This window comes from Pteropus alecto, unplaced genomic scaffold (genome assembly GCF_000325575.1).
Source record: "Pteropus alecto unplaced genomic scaffold, ASM32557v1 scaffold5, whole genome shotgun sequence".
Classification (NCBI taxonomy): domain Eukaryota; kingdom Metazoa; phylum Chordata; class Mammalia; order Chiroptera; family Pteropodidae; genus Pteropus; species Pteropus alecto.
In genome coordinates this window covers 2,400,825-2,415,119 of record NW_006441953.1, presented here as the reverse complement: position 1 = coordinate 2,415,119, position 14,295 = coordinate 2,400,825, and the positions used below count along the sequence as shown (strand labels likewise).

At 33.6% G+C, this 14,295-nt stretch overlaps 1 protein-coding gene across 3 annotated transcripts in view; it reads left to right on the top strand.

The window, feature by feature from the left end:
* MANBA (mannosidase beta) overlaps positions 1-14,295 on the top strand; it is an 83,118-nt gene that overhangs the window by 56,796 nt on the left and 12,027 nt on the right. For all 3 annotated transcript variants that reach the window (XM_025051795.1, XM_006918876.3, XM_025051796.1), the window contains exons 12-13: positions 1,258-1,476; positions 6,982-7,146. In XM_025051795.1, the coding sequence (XP_024907563.1) occupies positions 1,258-1,476; positions 6,982-7,146 (384 nt within the window). The remainder of the gene's footprint in view (positions 1-1,257; positions 1,477-6,981; positions 7,147-14,295) is intronic.

Here is a 14,295-nt window from a genome sequence, read left to right as displayed (position 1 = left end):
GCTGCATGCCTGGCACATAGTCAGTGCTCCAAAGAGATTTGATGTGTCAGTAGTTGACAACTTCATCAATTTTCTCTTTATGTATTGTTGCAGTGCTGCAAAATGCCTAACAAAATAAACACTTGACAAATATTTTCTAAATGAATGATTCTTCTCAGTGAAATAGGAAGTGAATTCATTTATTAAGATGATAACTAAATCATTTTAAGTTCTACCCATGCGTGAGGCACTATAATAAGCACTTATACGCTAGCTGCTATAACAAATAAACCACGGTGTTGCAGTGGTTTCCATAATAAAAGTTTCTTTCTTACTTGTTAACACTACAAAATGGCTGTTCCTGATGGATGGGCAGCTCTCCTCCTTTCAGAGACCTAAGTCCCTTCCATCTCCCAGTCTCATCATCTCCTAGGCTCTTACCTTCAAATGAGAGAAAAGGTTGAGAATGAGGCACCTGGTCCCACAGAGATGCTAAGAGACTAGAAAGCCACCTCCTAGGGAGAGCTCTGTATTATAGAAACGAAGACATGAATTTTGGTGGACACTCATCCACCTCTTCTACACATGAGTTCCTTACCATTTACAATAGCCCTATGAAAGAGGTACTTTTATCTCCATTTTACAGATAAGGCTACTGAGGCACAGACCTGTCTAAAAACAATAAGGTTCTGATTTGGGATTTAAACTTAGGTCCATCTGACTCAATAGCCTCTATTGTTAATCACTAGACCAGTGTTTCTCAAGTGGAGACAATTTTATCCCCAAGGGACAAGGGGACATTTGGCAATGTCTGTTGATATATTTTATTTTTTGGGAGGCACTATCGGTATGTAGTGGGTAGAAGCCAGGAATGCTGCTAACCATCCTAGAATGCATAGGACACCCCAATCCCCAATATACACACACACAACAAAAAATTATCAGGTCCAAATTGTCAGTAGTGCCAGGGTTGAGATATTCTGCACTAGACTGTATACTACCCATGATGGTAGAAGGTAAGGTCGAGGCAAGATATGATTGAAAAAGATTAGGAACAGCTGCTGTGAGGAGTAAGCTAAATGTTAATTATGTAAAGGATTGTCGAATAGCAGAAAGGTGCTGGTGGTTGCTGAATGTGGAAGAAGGTAAATGGTTCTATTATTTTTCTATCAGCTACTTGGTATTTCTGGGACTTGATCGTATTTTTGAAAAAGTAAGTGATCTGTACTTTACTGGGTGAAAACATTAACCTTTAAACCATTTTATTTCTGAACTCAGGTGGACAAGACTCATCCTTTTATTACATCCAGTCCCACAAATGGGCTCAAATCCATTAGAGAAGGCTGGCTCTCTCCCAACCCATATGACACGAATTTTGGTGATGTACATTTTTATGACTATATCAGCGATTGTTGGGATTGGAAGACTTTCCCAAAAGCTCGATTCATTTCTGAATATGGATATCAGTCCTGGCCTTCCTTCAGTACATTAGAAAAGGTAAGCCATCTTTGATTTCCTAGTGATTCAGAGTGGTGGACTATGGGCATATGTCACTTCCTCAGGCATGGTTCAGAAAGTCTACTTCTCATCTAAATTAAAGTTTAGGAAGAAGATGATAGAAGATAACTTTTTTTCTTTAACCTTTGCGGAGCTAAACTTTTGCAGTCATCATTTTAGAGAATATAACTTTTTATATTGCTTTTAATTATGTTCCTTCAGGAGCATTTGAAAATTAAATGGGAACCAAAGGTTGCTTAACCCTGACTTATTATCACACGTGAAAGTAACTCTCACTGGCTATTTTCTGTACATCCTACAACTTTTTTTTTTTTTTTGATCATTTACAGATATTCAGAACTGGATAGTGTGCTACAGTGAGAGAAATGAATGTGAAAATAAATCTTTGTCTAATGTTATCACATCATATCATTTCTTTTCTCTCTTCTTCCATTTCCTCTTCCTCTTCTTCCTCCTTTTTCTTTATTTTGGTGTATTTGATTTTCAGTATGGCATTCCACTTTCTCTATTCCTGCAGATTCAGTTTCATAGATGGATTCAGTTTCGGAGTTTCTGTTCTTTTTTAAACAACTTTAGTGAGACATAATTCATTGACCATCCAACATACCCATTTAATGTGTACAGTTTAATGGTTTTCAATAGATTCCCAGAATTGTGAGCCTTCGTGTCATAATTATAGAACATTTCATTACCCCAAAGAAACTCTATACGCATTACTAGTCACTCCCCGCTCTCTCTGTCTCTCTTACACCAGCTCTAGATACTACAAATCTGCTTCGCATGTCTATATATTTGCCTGTTCTTCATATTCCATATAATTGGAATCATAAAATATGTGAACATTGGAGACTGTTCTTTTACACAGCATAAATTTTTCAAGATTCATCCATGTCGTATCATCTATTAGATTAGTATGTCATTCTTTTTTACCAATGAATAATATTCCATTGTATGGATATACCACCTTTTATTTGTTCATTGTATGTACATTTGTGTTATTCTGACCTTTGGGCTATTACTGAAAAATGCTGCTGTAAACATTTGTGTACCTGTTTTTGTGTGAACATATATTTTCAAGTCTATTAAGTTTATACCTAGGAGTGGAATTGCTGAGTCATATGTTAACTTTGTTTAACATTTCAAGGAACTACCAAACTGTTTTCCATAGTGGCTGCACCATTTTACATTTCCACCAGCAATGTATGAGAATTTCAGTTTCTCTGTATTCTTGCCAACACCTGTTATTTCCTGTTTTTGTTTTTCTTTTTACATTTCCTTGGAAATTTACATTTACAGGAAATTTACATTTTGTTGGTGGCTGATCACATTGAGTGTGTTTTTATGTGTTGGCCATTTGTATATCATCCTTGGAGAAGTGTCTGTTCAAACATTTTGCCCATTTTTAATTGAGTTATTTATCTTTTCATTATTAAGTTGTAAGATTATATATATATATATATGACACATATTATTACATATATACTATATATACTATATATAATATATAATATATAATATATGTATATCATATATCTGATAAAGAACATATCCAGATATGTCCATATATATTCTAGATATGTTGTTTATCAATTATGTAATTTGCAAATATTATCTCCCAATTTTTGGGTTGTCTTTTTACTTACTTGATGGTATCATTGAAAACATAAATATTTTTAATTTTGATGAAGTCCTACTTATTAATCTTCTTTTTAATCTCAGTGCTTTTGGTGTTGTATCTAAGAAAGCGTTACCTGACCTAGTCACAAAGGTTTATAACAGTTTTGTCTTCTAGTTCTAGCTCTTAAATTTAGGTCTATGATCTATTTCGGATTAGTTATTCTATATAGTATGAGGTGGATATCCAGGTTCATTCTTTTGCATGTGGATGTCCTAACACTATTTACTGAAAACATTATTCTTTCCCTCATTATCAAAGATCAATTGACTATAAATGTTAAGATTTATTTTGGGATTCTCAGTTCTATTTCATTGGTCTGTATGTCATGTCTATTTTATGCCAGAATGCACTGTCATGATTACTGTAGCTTTGTGTAAGTTTTGAAAGCAGGAAGTGTGAGTCCACCAACTTTGTTCTTCTTTTTAAGATTCTTTTGACTGTTCTGGGTACTTTGCATTTCCATATGAATTTAGAATCACCATGCTAATTTCCACAAAAAAGCATCAGTTTGCAAAGTATTGCCATCTTAACAGTATTGAGTATTCTGATCCATGAACATGTAATGTCTTCTTTAATTTTTTTCAACACCATTTTGTAGTTTTTAGTGTACAAGTCTTGTACTTCTTTGGTTGTTTATTCCTAAATATTTTATTCTTTTGCTATTGTAAATGAAATTATTTTCTTAATTTTATTTTCAGATTGTTCATTACTAGTGTATAAAGATACAATTGATTTTTGTATATCGACCTTACTTTCTGCAGCCTTGCAGAACTCACTTATTAGCTCTAATAGTTTTTTTGTGATTTTTAAAAAGAGTTTTCTATACATAAGAGCATATAATTTGCAGATAGAGGTAGTTGTATTTCTTCCTTTCCAATCTGGATGCCTTTTATTTACTATTCTTCCCTAATTGCTCTGGCTAGGACCTCCAGTACAATGTAGAATAGAAGTGGTGAGAACAGACATTCTCGTCCCATTCCTTTTCTTAGGGAGTAAGCTTTCAGTCTTACTGTTTTGTATGATGTTTACTGTAGGTTTTTCATAGATGCCCCTTATCAGGTTGAGGGAGTTCCCCTTTATTCTTAGTTTGCTCAGTGCTTGTATCATGAAAGGGTGTTGGGTTTTGTCAGATGTTTTTTCTTCATCTATTGAAATGATCGTGTAGTTCTTGTCCCCCTCCCCCACCACTTATGCAAAGTAACCACAAAAAAAGTTTTAAGACAGTTTCAAAATCTTCCTCAATTTCACCACCTAAACACAAGGATGTTTACTTCTGCACATCGAAGTTCTATTGTATTTTAAACTTTAATAAGTAATGCCATAAACTTAGTTTTACCCCTTTTTTAAAATTATTATTCCCATATTGTGAGAAACCAAGGAAATGAAGGCACTGGAGAGTGAGAGTTCTATTTATGTCCCTAGAGAGTAAGTAACATATCTGGATCCAAACTTATTATCAGACTCCAGACCATTTTCCTTTCACTATATTTTAGAAAGGTGAGTTTTAGAAATTGCTAAACAATTTATAAAAATCTATAAGCATTTCTATTCACCTCCTGAAAATAATGGATTTGCCATGTTTTTGTGAAATGCCTCATGATGTTCAAAGATACTAAACACCAGATTTTAGAGCAGGGAAAGATGAAGAGAACCCTTTATTTAGTCATTGCCTCTTTTCAAGTTACATTGCTTAGTTGAGGATTTGAATAGGTAATTGGGAAAATAAATGGAACCCAAAGAATAACTTTACATAAAAATTTGACTTTTATATTCAACAAAAACATTAAAATGTTTCTTTCCAGTTTGGGATACATTACTTCTTTGTACACTAATCATATTTGCAACAGGCAGTTATCAGTACTGCACAGTGATTAAAAGCTTGGGCTTTGGAATAAAACATCTGGATTTGAATTTAGAACTGCTCCACGGTAGCTATAAAGCTTTGTACAAATTAATCTTTTTAAATTTCAGTGTCCTTATCTATAAATTAGGGTGAATAGAAGTAAATACCTTTTAGGAGTGTGTGTGTGAATGTGTGTGTGTGTGTGTGTGTGTGTACCCACACATGCAGGTGTGCATGTGTGAATGTGATCGTGTGTAAAATTTAAGTCAATTAATACATTGAAGCACTTAGCACAATTCTTGACACATACTGAGAGCCATAAATGTAAGCTATTGTTGCTATTCATAAGGGCCATTCTTGTAATATGATTTGTATGATCGTTTTATTTTCTTTAGCTGCATCTAGATTTAAAGAACTAGAGGCTGGAGCTAGATTGCACCAATTAGTTTTGGATCTTGGGCGAGTTACTTAACTTCTCTGTGCCTGGTTTTTTCATCTGTAAAATGAGGTGATAATAGTGCCTACTCATATTGTTATTATGAGAATTTAATGAGTTAATATTCTTAAAGCAATTAGAATCTCACCTGGTGCTTTCTAATTCCTTCTGGTAACATCATTAAAAACTGAAATTTATGACTTCCAAATGGTAGCTATCAGAAGGTAGAAAGCTTCCCACATAGCAGAAGATCGGGTTCACTTATTATGGGATACATTCAAATCATTACTGATCAGAGAGAGGGCTGAGAGATTCACAGGTGTGTTTCAGACTTTAAAAAGGAAGATGCATAAAAAAGAAAGGAAGACTGTTGGTAAAGGTATGTGCATCTCAGATCTGTAAAGATGACTGTAAATACTAATACATCTTTTAAATAAATAATAGGAGTAGTTAGTGTTCTCTAAATTGTCTGGTGGTAACAGTTTCAAAAAATAGATATAATTTTGAAAAACTTCCATGTTAGATATGGCTAATATATATTACCTATATTTGGTATAAATAAATTCCTAAAGAATAACTTTTTCTTTTTAAGATGATTTGTCTGAGCATTAATTGATTACTGGGAGTTATGTCATATTTTATGAACAGGGATTAAGCTTTTGAATTTTCAGGTTTTTTTAAGGGTAAGTAGAATATGTATAACTTGGATTAAAACTCTGATGTTTTCAGATGTAGCTAGCAGTTGTTTTATATCTTTCTCAAATGCTGACACTATGTTAAATCATAGGCTTAAAGGCCAGAATTATTGCTTTTTTTTTTTTTCCTTGTAAAAGGTATACTACTAACATGTATGTGGTATTTTTTTTTTTTTTTTACTTTGTTTTCTACTTGATGATAGCTTGTAAAAGGATAAAAGAAGATCTTGTAAGTTGTGCTAAGCTTAAAAAAGAAAGATTTATTATTAGGGGAAAGGAGTATCATTGTTTGGTTTATGTCTTGAACAAAATCAAAATTAAACATGTATATATTGAATATATTTAGTAATCACTGAGAAACAAATGAGCAAGTGCTAAAGCATTTACTATTTTAATAGTGATATTTTGTTCCTATTAAAGAATTGACAGTTTTAACAGAATGTTGATTTCAGTCCATTATTCAGTTTTGACCATTTATCTACTTAAGCAGATAAAATGACATTTAAAAATAAATATAACTAATGTTTTTTAAAAAAGAATAATATTTTGGTAAGGTAAGACTTTTCATGGAATTATCAAAATGTAACTTTCTAGGTTTGAATAAGGGAAGGTACAGGTGTCGAATCCTGGTTTTGTGATTCAACTTGGCACAAGTGTGGTCTTTCACCAATAACAAATGTGATGGCAAAAACATTGGTGAAACTGGAGTTGCCGAGCAAACCTTGAGCTTTTTTCCAGTGTGTAGAATACTTTTCATGTTTGTCAGAAATGTGTAGAAAAGTAGCTTTACTCCCAGCTTTCCAATTTGTACCTCTTATTCTTTATTCAAAAGGTTTCAACTGAGGAAGACTGGTCTTACAAAAGCAGGTTTTCACTTCATCGACAACATCATGAAAATGGTAACAATGAAATGCTTCTTCAGGCTGAACTTCATTTCAAACTACCGCAAAGCACAGATCCATTACGTGCATTCAAAGATACCATTTACCTTACTCAGGTAAGGCATTTTCATTCTGGAGTTAACAGTCTTGTGCAGTTAACATAAAAGATCATGTAGATTTTGTAAACTTTATGTGGTGAAAACAATTTGGTTTTTATTTTACTGATTAAGGAATTTATCTTCTTCAAAATAGATGTATGATAACATATAACACTTGAAACAGTTACTTTTTAGTGTTTGTCTCTCTTACAAGAGCAGCTCATAAAGTGCTACAACAAATTGTGCATTAAAATATTCCCTCGCTCAAAATTATTATAATGGTCCAGTAATTAAAACAGTAACATTTCCTAAGGATAAAATGGAACAATGGAACACAATAGAGTACAGAAACAGATTCATGTGTAGTATAGTTACCTGACTTATGGCCATGATGTCACTGTAATCCTGTGGGAACGGATAGTCTTATCACTGAGCAGTGCTGTATCAAGTGGGAATCTTTACGGGGTAATAAATGAACTATGACTCTAACTCCAGATACAGAAATTAACTTTATCAATGACTAAAGATTCAGTCATGAAAGGTAGTGCTATAAATCTTCTAGGAGAATACTTATAGGAGAATATCTTCATTACCTTGGCATAGGCAAACATTTCTTAAACAGTACATAAAAAAACTCTATGAAAGAAAATAATGGTAAATTGGACTTCATTAACATCATAGACTTTTGTATATCAATGGCACCATTTAGACAGAGAAAAGGCAAGCCACGGATTGGAGAATAATATTTGTAGTACATATATCTGAAAAAAGATTTATACAAAATAAAAATTTCTATAAAGCAATAAGAAAAAGGCAGATATAACCTATTAAAAAATGGATGAAAACCTTGAATAGTCACTTCACCAAAGAAGATGTCCAAGTGGCCAGTTAAGTATATGAAAGTAAGCTCAATTTCATTCTTAATCAAGAAAATTCCACTTAAAGTCATGCCTGGATACTTCTACACACAATGTAATTTTAGCACAATGGCTAAAATTAAAAAGATTGACATTACCAACTGTTGGTGAAGAGGTCATGTCAATCTTTTAGACATTGTTAGTAGGAGTGGAAATTTCCAAAGTGTTTAACCACTTTGGAAATTTTTACAGTTGTTTCTACGCAAGTAAAACATTTGCTTCCTCTTCGAATCAGCATTTCTGCTCCTAGCTATGTACTCAAGAAAAATGAGTGCATATATCTGTCAACAGACATCTAAAATAATGTTCATAGCAGCTTTATTAATAATAGCCCCCATCGCTTCTTGACCTTTTGGCTAAGATCAAGTATAATAATAGCCCCCAGCTGGAAACAACCTAAATGTTCTTTAATAGAAAACTTTATAAACAAATTGTGGTATATTTATACAGTGAATACTTCACAGCAATAAAAAAGAATGAACTACTGATATCAGCATCAACTTGGATGGAACTCACAGATATTATGTTGAGCAAAAGAAACACTGAAATTCCAATACAGACAAAATCAATCAAGATGTAGCAAATTAGTGGTAACCACTCTTGTGGAGGGGGATAGTGAATTATGATTAGGAAGGGGTACAGAGACACTTTTTGGAGTACTAAAAAGTTTTTATACCTGATCTGTGTGCTGGTTACATGGGTATATAAATATGTTCAAAGTCACTGAGTTGTACACTTAAGATCTGTGAATGTTACATGATCACCTTCCCAGACTATTTTGAAAACATCTCTGTTGAGATATAATTTACATACCATACAATTCACTCATTTTAAGTGTAGAGTTAAGTGATTTTTACTATATTTATCAAGTCTTGCAACTATCACCATTATCCAATTTTAGAACATTTTTGAAACCCCAGAAAGATTCCTCGTGCCTATTTGCACTTACTCTCCTTTCTCACCTTTGGCCCCGGGCAAACATTAATCTGCTTTCTGTCTCTATAGATTTTACTTCACTCAATATTTCATATAGTTGTAATCATATAATATGTGATCTTTTGCATTTGGCTTCTTTCACTGAGCATAATGTTTTCGAAGTTCTTCCATGTTATAGCATTTATCTATATCTTATTCCTCTTACTAAATACTATTCTTTATATGATTATACCATTTTTTATTTATCTATTCATCAGCTGATGGACATTTGGATTATTACTAATTTTTGACTTATGAATAATACTGCTTTGAATACTTGCGTACAAAGCTTTGTGCATGTATTTTCATTTCTCTTAGGTAGGAATATATGAGTAAAATTACTGATAGTTTGTGAGAACTAACTTTTTAAGAAACTAGGGAACTAAATTTTAGGTAATATTTTCATCTTAATTTTCCATTTTACTTTTTTTATTTGCCTATTTTATTTCATGAACCTGTGAACTATGTAAAACTATATTAAAGTCACTGCTAAATTATCTGATGTTTTTGCCATACTTGTTTCAAGTTCTGAGAGAGACGGTAAGAGCCTAATCACGGAGCTGATCTGAGATAGATTACAAGTTTTTGTTAAACATGATCACATCGAAATTTTTGCATCTTAACACCTAAAAATATACCAATTTTTATCCAAACTCATGCTCACTCTCATCAGTTTTCTCCTATATAAAACACAAAAACCCAGATGGAAGCTGAAACACAAAACTGTAAGCCAAAGAATAGTATTTTTTAGAAGGTGCTAAATTGGTTAAGAGAATTTCAGTGTTTCAACCATAATCTTATCAGTTAGGGAAGTTTTGCCAGCATAATATGTAATTTATGAACTTACCTCATAGAACCCAAGTTTAAAGATAATGTTGATATCTCTCCCTTTTAAAGTGCTACAGTTCATCCTTATAGCTTTTCATCACCAATATTATATAAAACTGTATCCATTTGGGTTGTGAAACTGGATGATCCTTATTTGTATGTGGTGTGTGTGTGCATTTGCGTGAAACTTTTCAGCTGTTGTTTTTCAGGCTGGCTTTCCTCCTCCCAGCTGTTCATTTTATGACTGTTACTTTATTCTATTTCCTCAAAACCACATTCAGAGAACTGACATATAATTGTTCTTTCTGAACTTATTAGCATTAGAGGTACCTAGTGAAGAAGTGTGGGTGGACAGGTAGAATTATTTGTTTCTGATTTTCGTTGGTGATGTTTTTTTTCTGATAATTTAGTGGTATTGTCCTATTAGGTGTTGGCTCACAATTGGACTTGTCCTTGTTGGTTCTACCTTGGGATTTTCTGATATACCAGAAGGGATCTGAGATGAAGGAAATCAGAATTAGGATTTTTTTGGTTTAAGAGTTGGCTTTTCTTGACTGAATTACAAATAGGAAATGTTAGGGTAAAAAGTTTTTTTTCCTCCCTTGCTACTTTGATTATAGAACAGTCATCTTTAATCTGTATAAAACCTTTCTTTGGTCCATTTTCTCTGTTCTCATTCCCACCCACTGTTCTTTTTCTCATAGTCTATCAAACTATTCTGAAGAACAGGGTACTTGCCTGTGTGCCACTTTTCAGGTTATCCTATTAAGTGTTTTTTTTTTTTTTTTTTTTTTCGGCTTTCAGAAAAATCTTGGCTGAGAAAGCTGTACATTAAATTTCTTCACATTTAGATCCGTCCCTACCTTCTCTTTATCTTATAACTGCAAAAGTATCCCTGTAGGCTCTTACCCTTTAATTCTTCTAATATTCCAAAATAATCTTGCCTTGCCTTTTATTCTCTTACTTTATCCTATTGTATTGTATTCCACATAGCCTACATTCCCAGGCACACTCTCTTCATAGCCTACATTTCCAGGCACACCCTCTTAACCCATGTCACACATACCTCACTGTTTAGTTGAGGACTGTCTACACTGAAATATATAAACTAACAGTTAAGTAACTTACTCTGCCAGCATGGCCTCTTACTAGTCACTTAGAGGGGAAACTGGGCTAGTGACAATCTTTACTAACCCCTTAGCTTATAGCCCTTTCTAGTGCTATCATTTATTCTTCACATACTGATTGAGCATGTAGTGAGGGTTAGATGCTTAGGGATATCCTTGAGAAATTCATATTCTTTAGGGGTTCATTTTATTTTCTCATATTGAAAGTAACTTGATCACAAGAATTGAGAAAAAAGGCAGGCTGTGCCTCAGGCACATGTAAAAGTTAGAAGTGTAAAACTCTTAGGAGAAAGCATGAGTGGAAATCTCTCTGAGTATTTGATGACACCTGCTACCCTGGAACATCGTTTGTTTGGTAGGCAGCACTGAGATGTGATAGACGATCCAGGCCATGCTGAGCTGTTCAGGTGGGGATAAGGTGGATGAAGGAGGGGGTATTTATGTGCATTATGTAATTTAACAGTCAGGCAGACAGTCAGCATTCTTTGGTTGTCTACTAAATGCCTGGCCCTGGACCAGGAGGTGCTTTCTGTACCTTCTCATATAATTCTAATAACATTTGCAGACATCTGTGTTGTTATTTCCATTTTATATGTGAAGAAACAGAGGCTCAGAAAAGCTAATAATTTTGCCCAAGTTGCCAGGGCAATGAATGGAGCGGGCTTCTGCTTTTTGAACTATAATATTGTATCCCTTTACAGTTTCTTTTCCATTCATGATTTTGGTAAGGGGAATTTTGTAGCTACTGAAGTGTTTGGTAAATTATAACGTAAATTTTCAGCAGTTAAGTAAAGCAGACATCAGAAATTCAGCATTTTAAAAAAGACTTTATTGGAACAATAGAGAAAATCAACGAAATCAATAGTTAGTTCTCTGAGAAGATCAGCAAAATTGAAAAACCTGTAGCTAGCTTCACCAAAAAAACAGAAAAGACACAAATTACTAAATCAGGAATGAAAAAAGGAATGTTACTGTTGACCTTGTAGAAATAAACAGGGTGATAAGAGAATACTACAGACCATTGTATGACAATAAGTCATATAACCTAGTGAAATGCACACATTCCTAGAAAAGCTCAAGAAGAAATAGAAGATCTGAGTAAAACTATTACAACTAAAGAGATTGAATTAATAATCAAAAAACTTCCCTCTATAAACACGGCTTCACTAGTGAAATCTAAAAAACATTTGAAGACGAATAAACACCAATCTTTCACAAACTCTTCCAAAATAGAGAAGAGGGGAAACTAGTTCCTAATTCTTCTTTTTAAGCCACTATTATCCTGATACCAAAACCAAAGACATATCAAGGAAAGCAAACTAGATCAATATCCTTTATGACTATAGATAGAAAAAAAATCTTCAACAAAATACTAGCAATCCAAATCCAGTAGCACGTAAAAAATTTTATTCACGATAATCAACTGGAATTTATCCCAGGAATGCAACATTGGTTCATCATATAAAAGTCCATCAATGCAATACACCATATTAATAGAATAAAGGAAAAATAGCCATATAATCATCTCAATAGATGAAGAAAAAGCATTAGACAAAATCCAACACCCTTTCATGATAAAAAAAATTCAACGACCTAAATGTAGAAGGGAGATTCTTCTGTTAGAGAGCATCTTTGAAGAACCCATAGCTAATATCATATTTAATAGTGATTGACAGAGAATTTTTTCCCTAAGATTGAGAAAAAGACAAGGATGCATGCTCTTGCCAATTCTATTCAACATTGTACTGGAAATTCTAGCCAGGACAATTAGGCAAGACAACGAAATAAAAGACACCCTAATTGGAAATAAAGAAGGAAAACTATCTCTGTGTACAGATGACATGATCTTTTATATAGAAAACCATAAAAAAATCCACCTAAAAATCTATTAGAGCTAATAAATTAATTCAGCAACTTTGCAAGATATAACATCAATATACAGATATCAATTGGATTTTAAGCAACGACAACTTGAAAATGAAATTGAACAATACGATTTACAATAGTATCAAAAAGAGTAAAATACTTTGAAAATTATTTAACTAAAGAGATGAACGACCTGCATACTGAAAACTACAAAACCTTGTTGAAGGAAATTAAAGAAATAGAGAGAGTGACTTATTGTAGGAATTGGCTCACATAGTTGTGGAGGCCAGGAAGTTCTACAGTCTTCCATTTGTAAGACAGAAAACAAGGAAAGCTGGACGTGTAATTCAGTTTGAGTCTAAAGGCCTGAGAACTGAAGAGGCCACTGGTTTTAAGTACTGAAGGCCTGAGAACCAGGAGTTCCAATGTCTAAAGGCAGAAGAAGAAGAAGATGGATGTCCCAATTCAAAAAGAGAGAAAGAATTCACCCTTCTTCTGCCTTTTTTATTCAGACCCTCAGCCATTTGGATGATACCCACCCACATAGGTGAGGACGGATCTTTACTCAGTCCACCAAATCATCAGAAACATCCTCATAGACATACCTAAAGATAATGTTTTACCAGCTATTTGGGCATCTCTTGACCCAGCCAAGTTCACACATCATCGCAAGGATGTGGAGAAATGGGAACCCTCATGGGTCGCCGGTGGGAATGCAAAATTGTACAATTGCTGTGGACAAGTTTTTCAGTTTTCAGAGTTAAACATAGAGTCACCAGAGGACCCAGAAATTCTATTCTTAGATATATATCCAAGAAAATAGAAAACGTATGTTGACATGAAAACTTGTGCACAAATGTTCATAGCTGCATTTTTCATAATAGCCAAAATGTTAAAATAGTCCAAATGTTTATCACCTAATGAATGGATAAACAAAATGTGGTATATCCATACAATGAAATATTATCCAGAAATAAAAAGGAATGAATTACTGATACATGCTGCACCGTGGATGAACCTTGAAAATATGGTAAGTGAAGAAAGCCAGTCACAAAAGGCCACATATTACATATTCCGCTTTTATGAAATATCCAGAGTAGGCAAATCCATAAAGACAGAAAGCAGATTAGTTGTTTTCAGAAGCAGAGGAAAGGGAAGAATAAGGAGTAACTATTAACCAGTGCAGTGTTTTTTGGGGGGGTGATGAAAATATTCTGGAATTAGGTAGTATACAACCTATATCTATACTAAAAACCAACGAATTGTAAAACTCTAAAAGGGTGAATTACATGGTGTGAATTATATCTTAGTTTGAAAAATGGCTTTATTGGAAGATTCTTATTGTCAGGATAACTTTAAGTAAATAAAGAATATAAATCACGTCTTTCAGGAGAACTTAGACACATGACTACTCCTAGTTCCACGAATAGAGCCCAGCTACGACTCTGTCACTG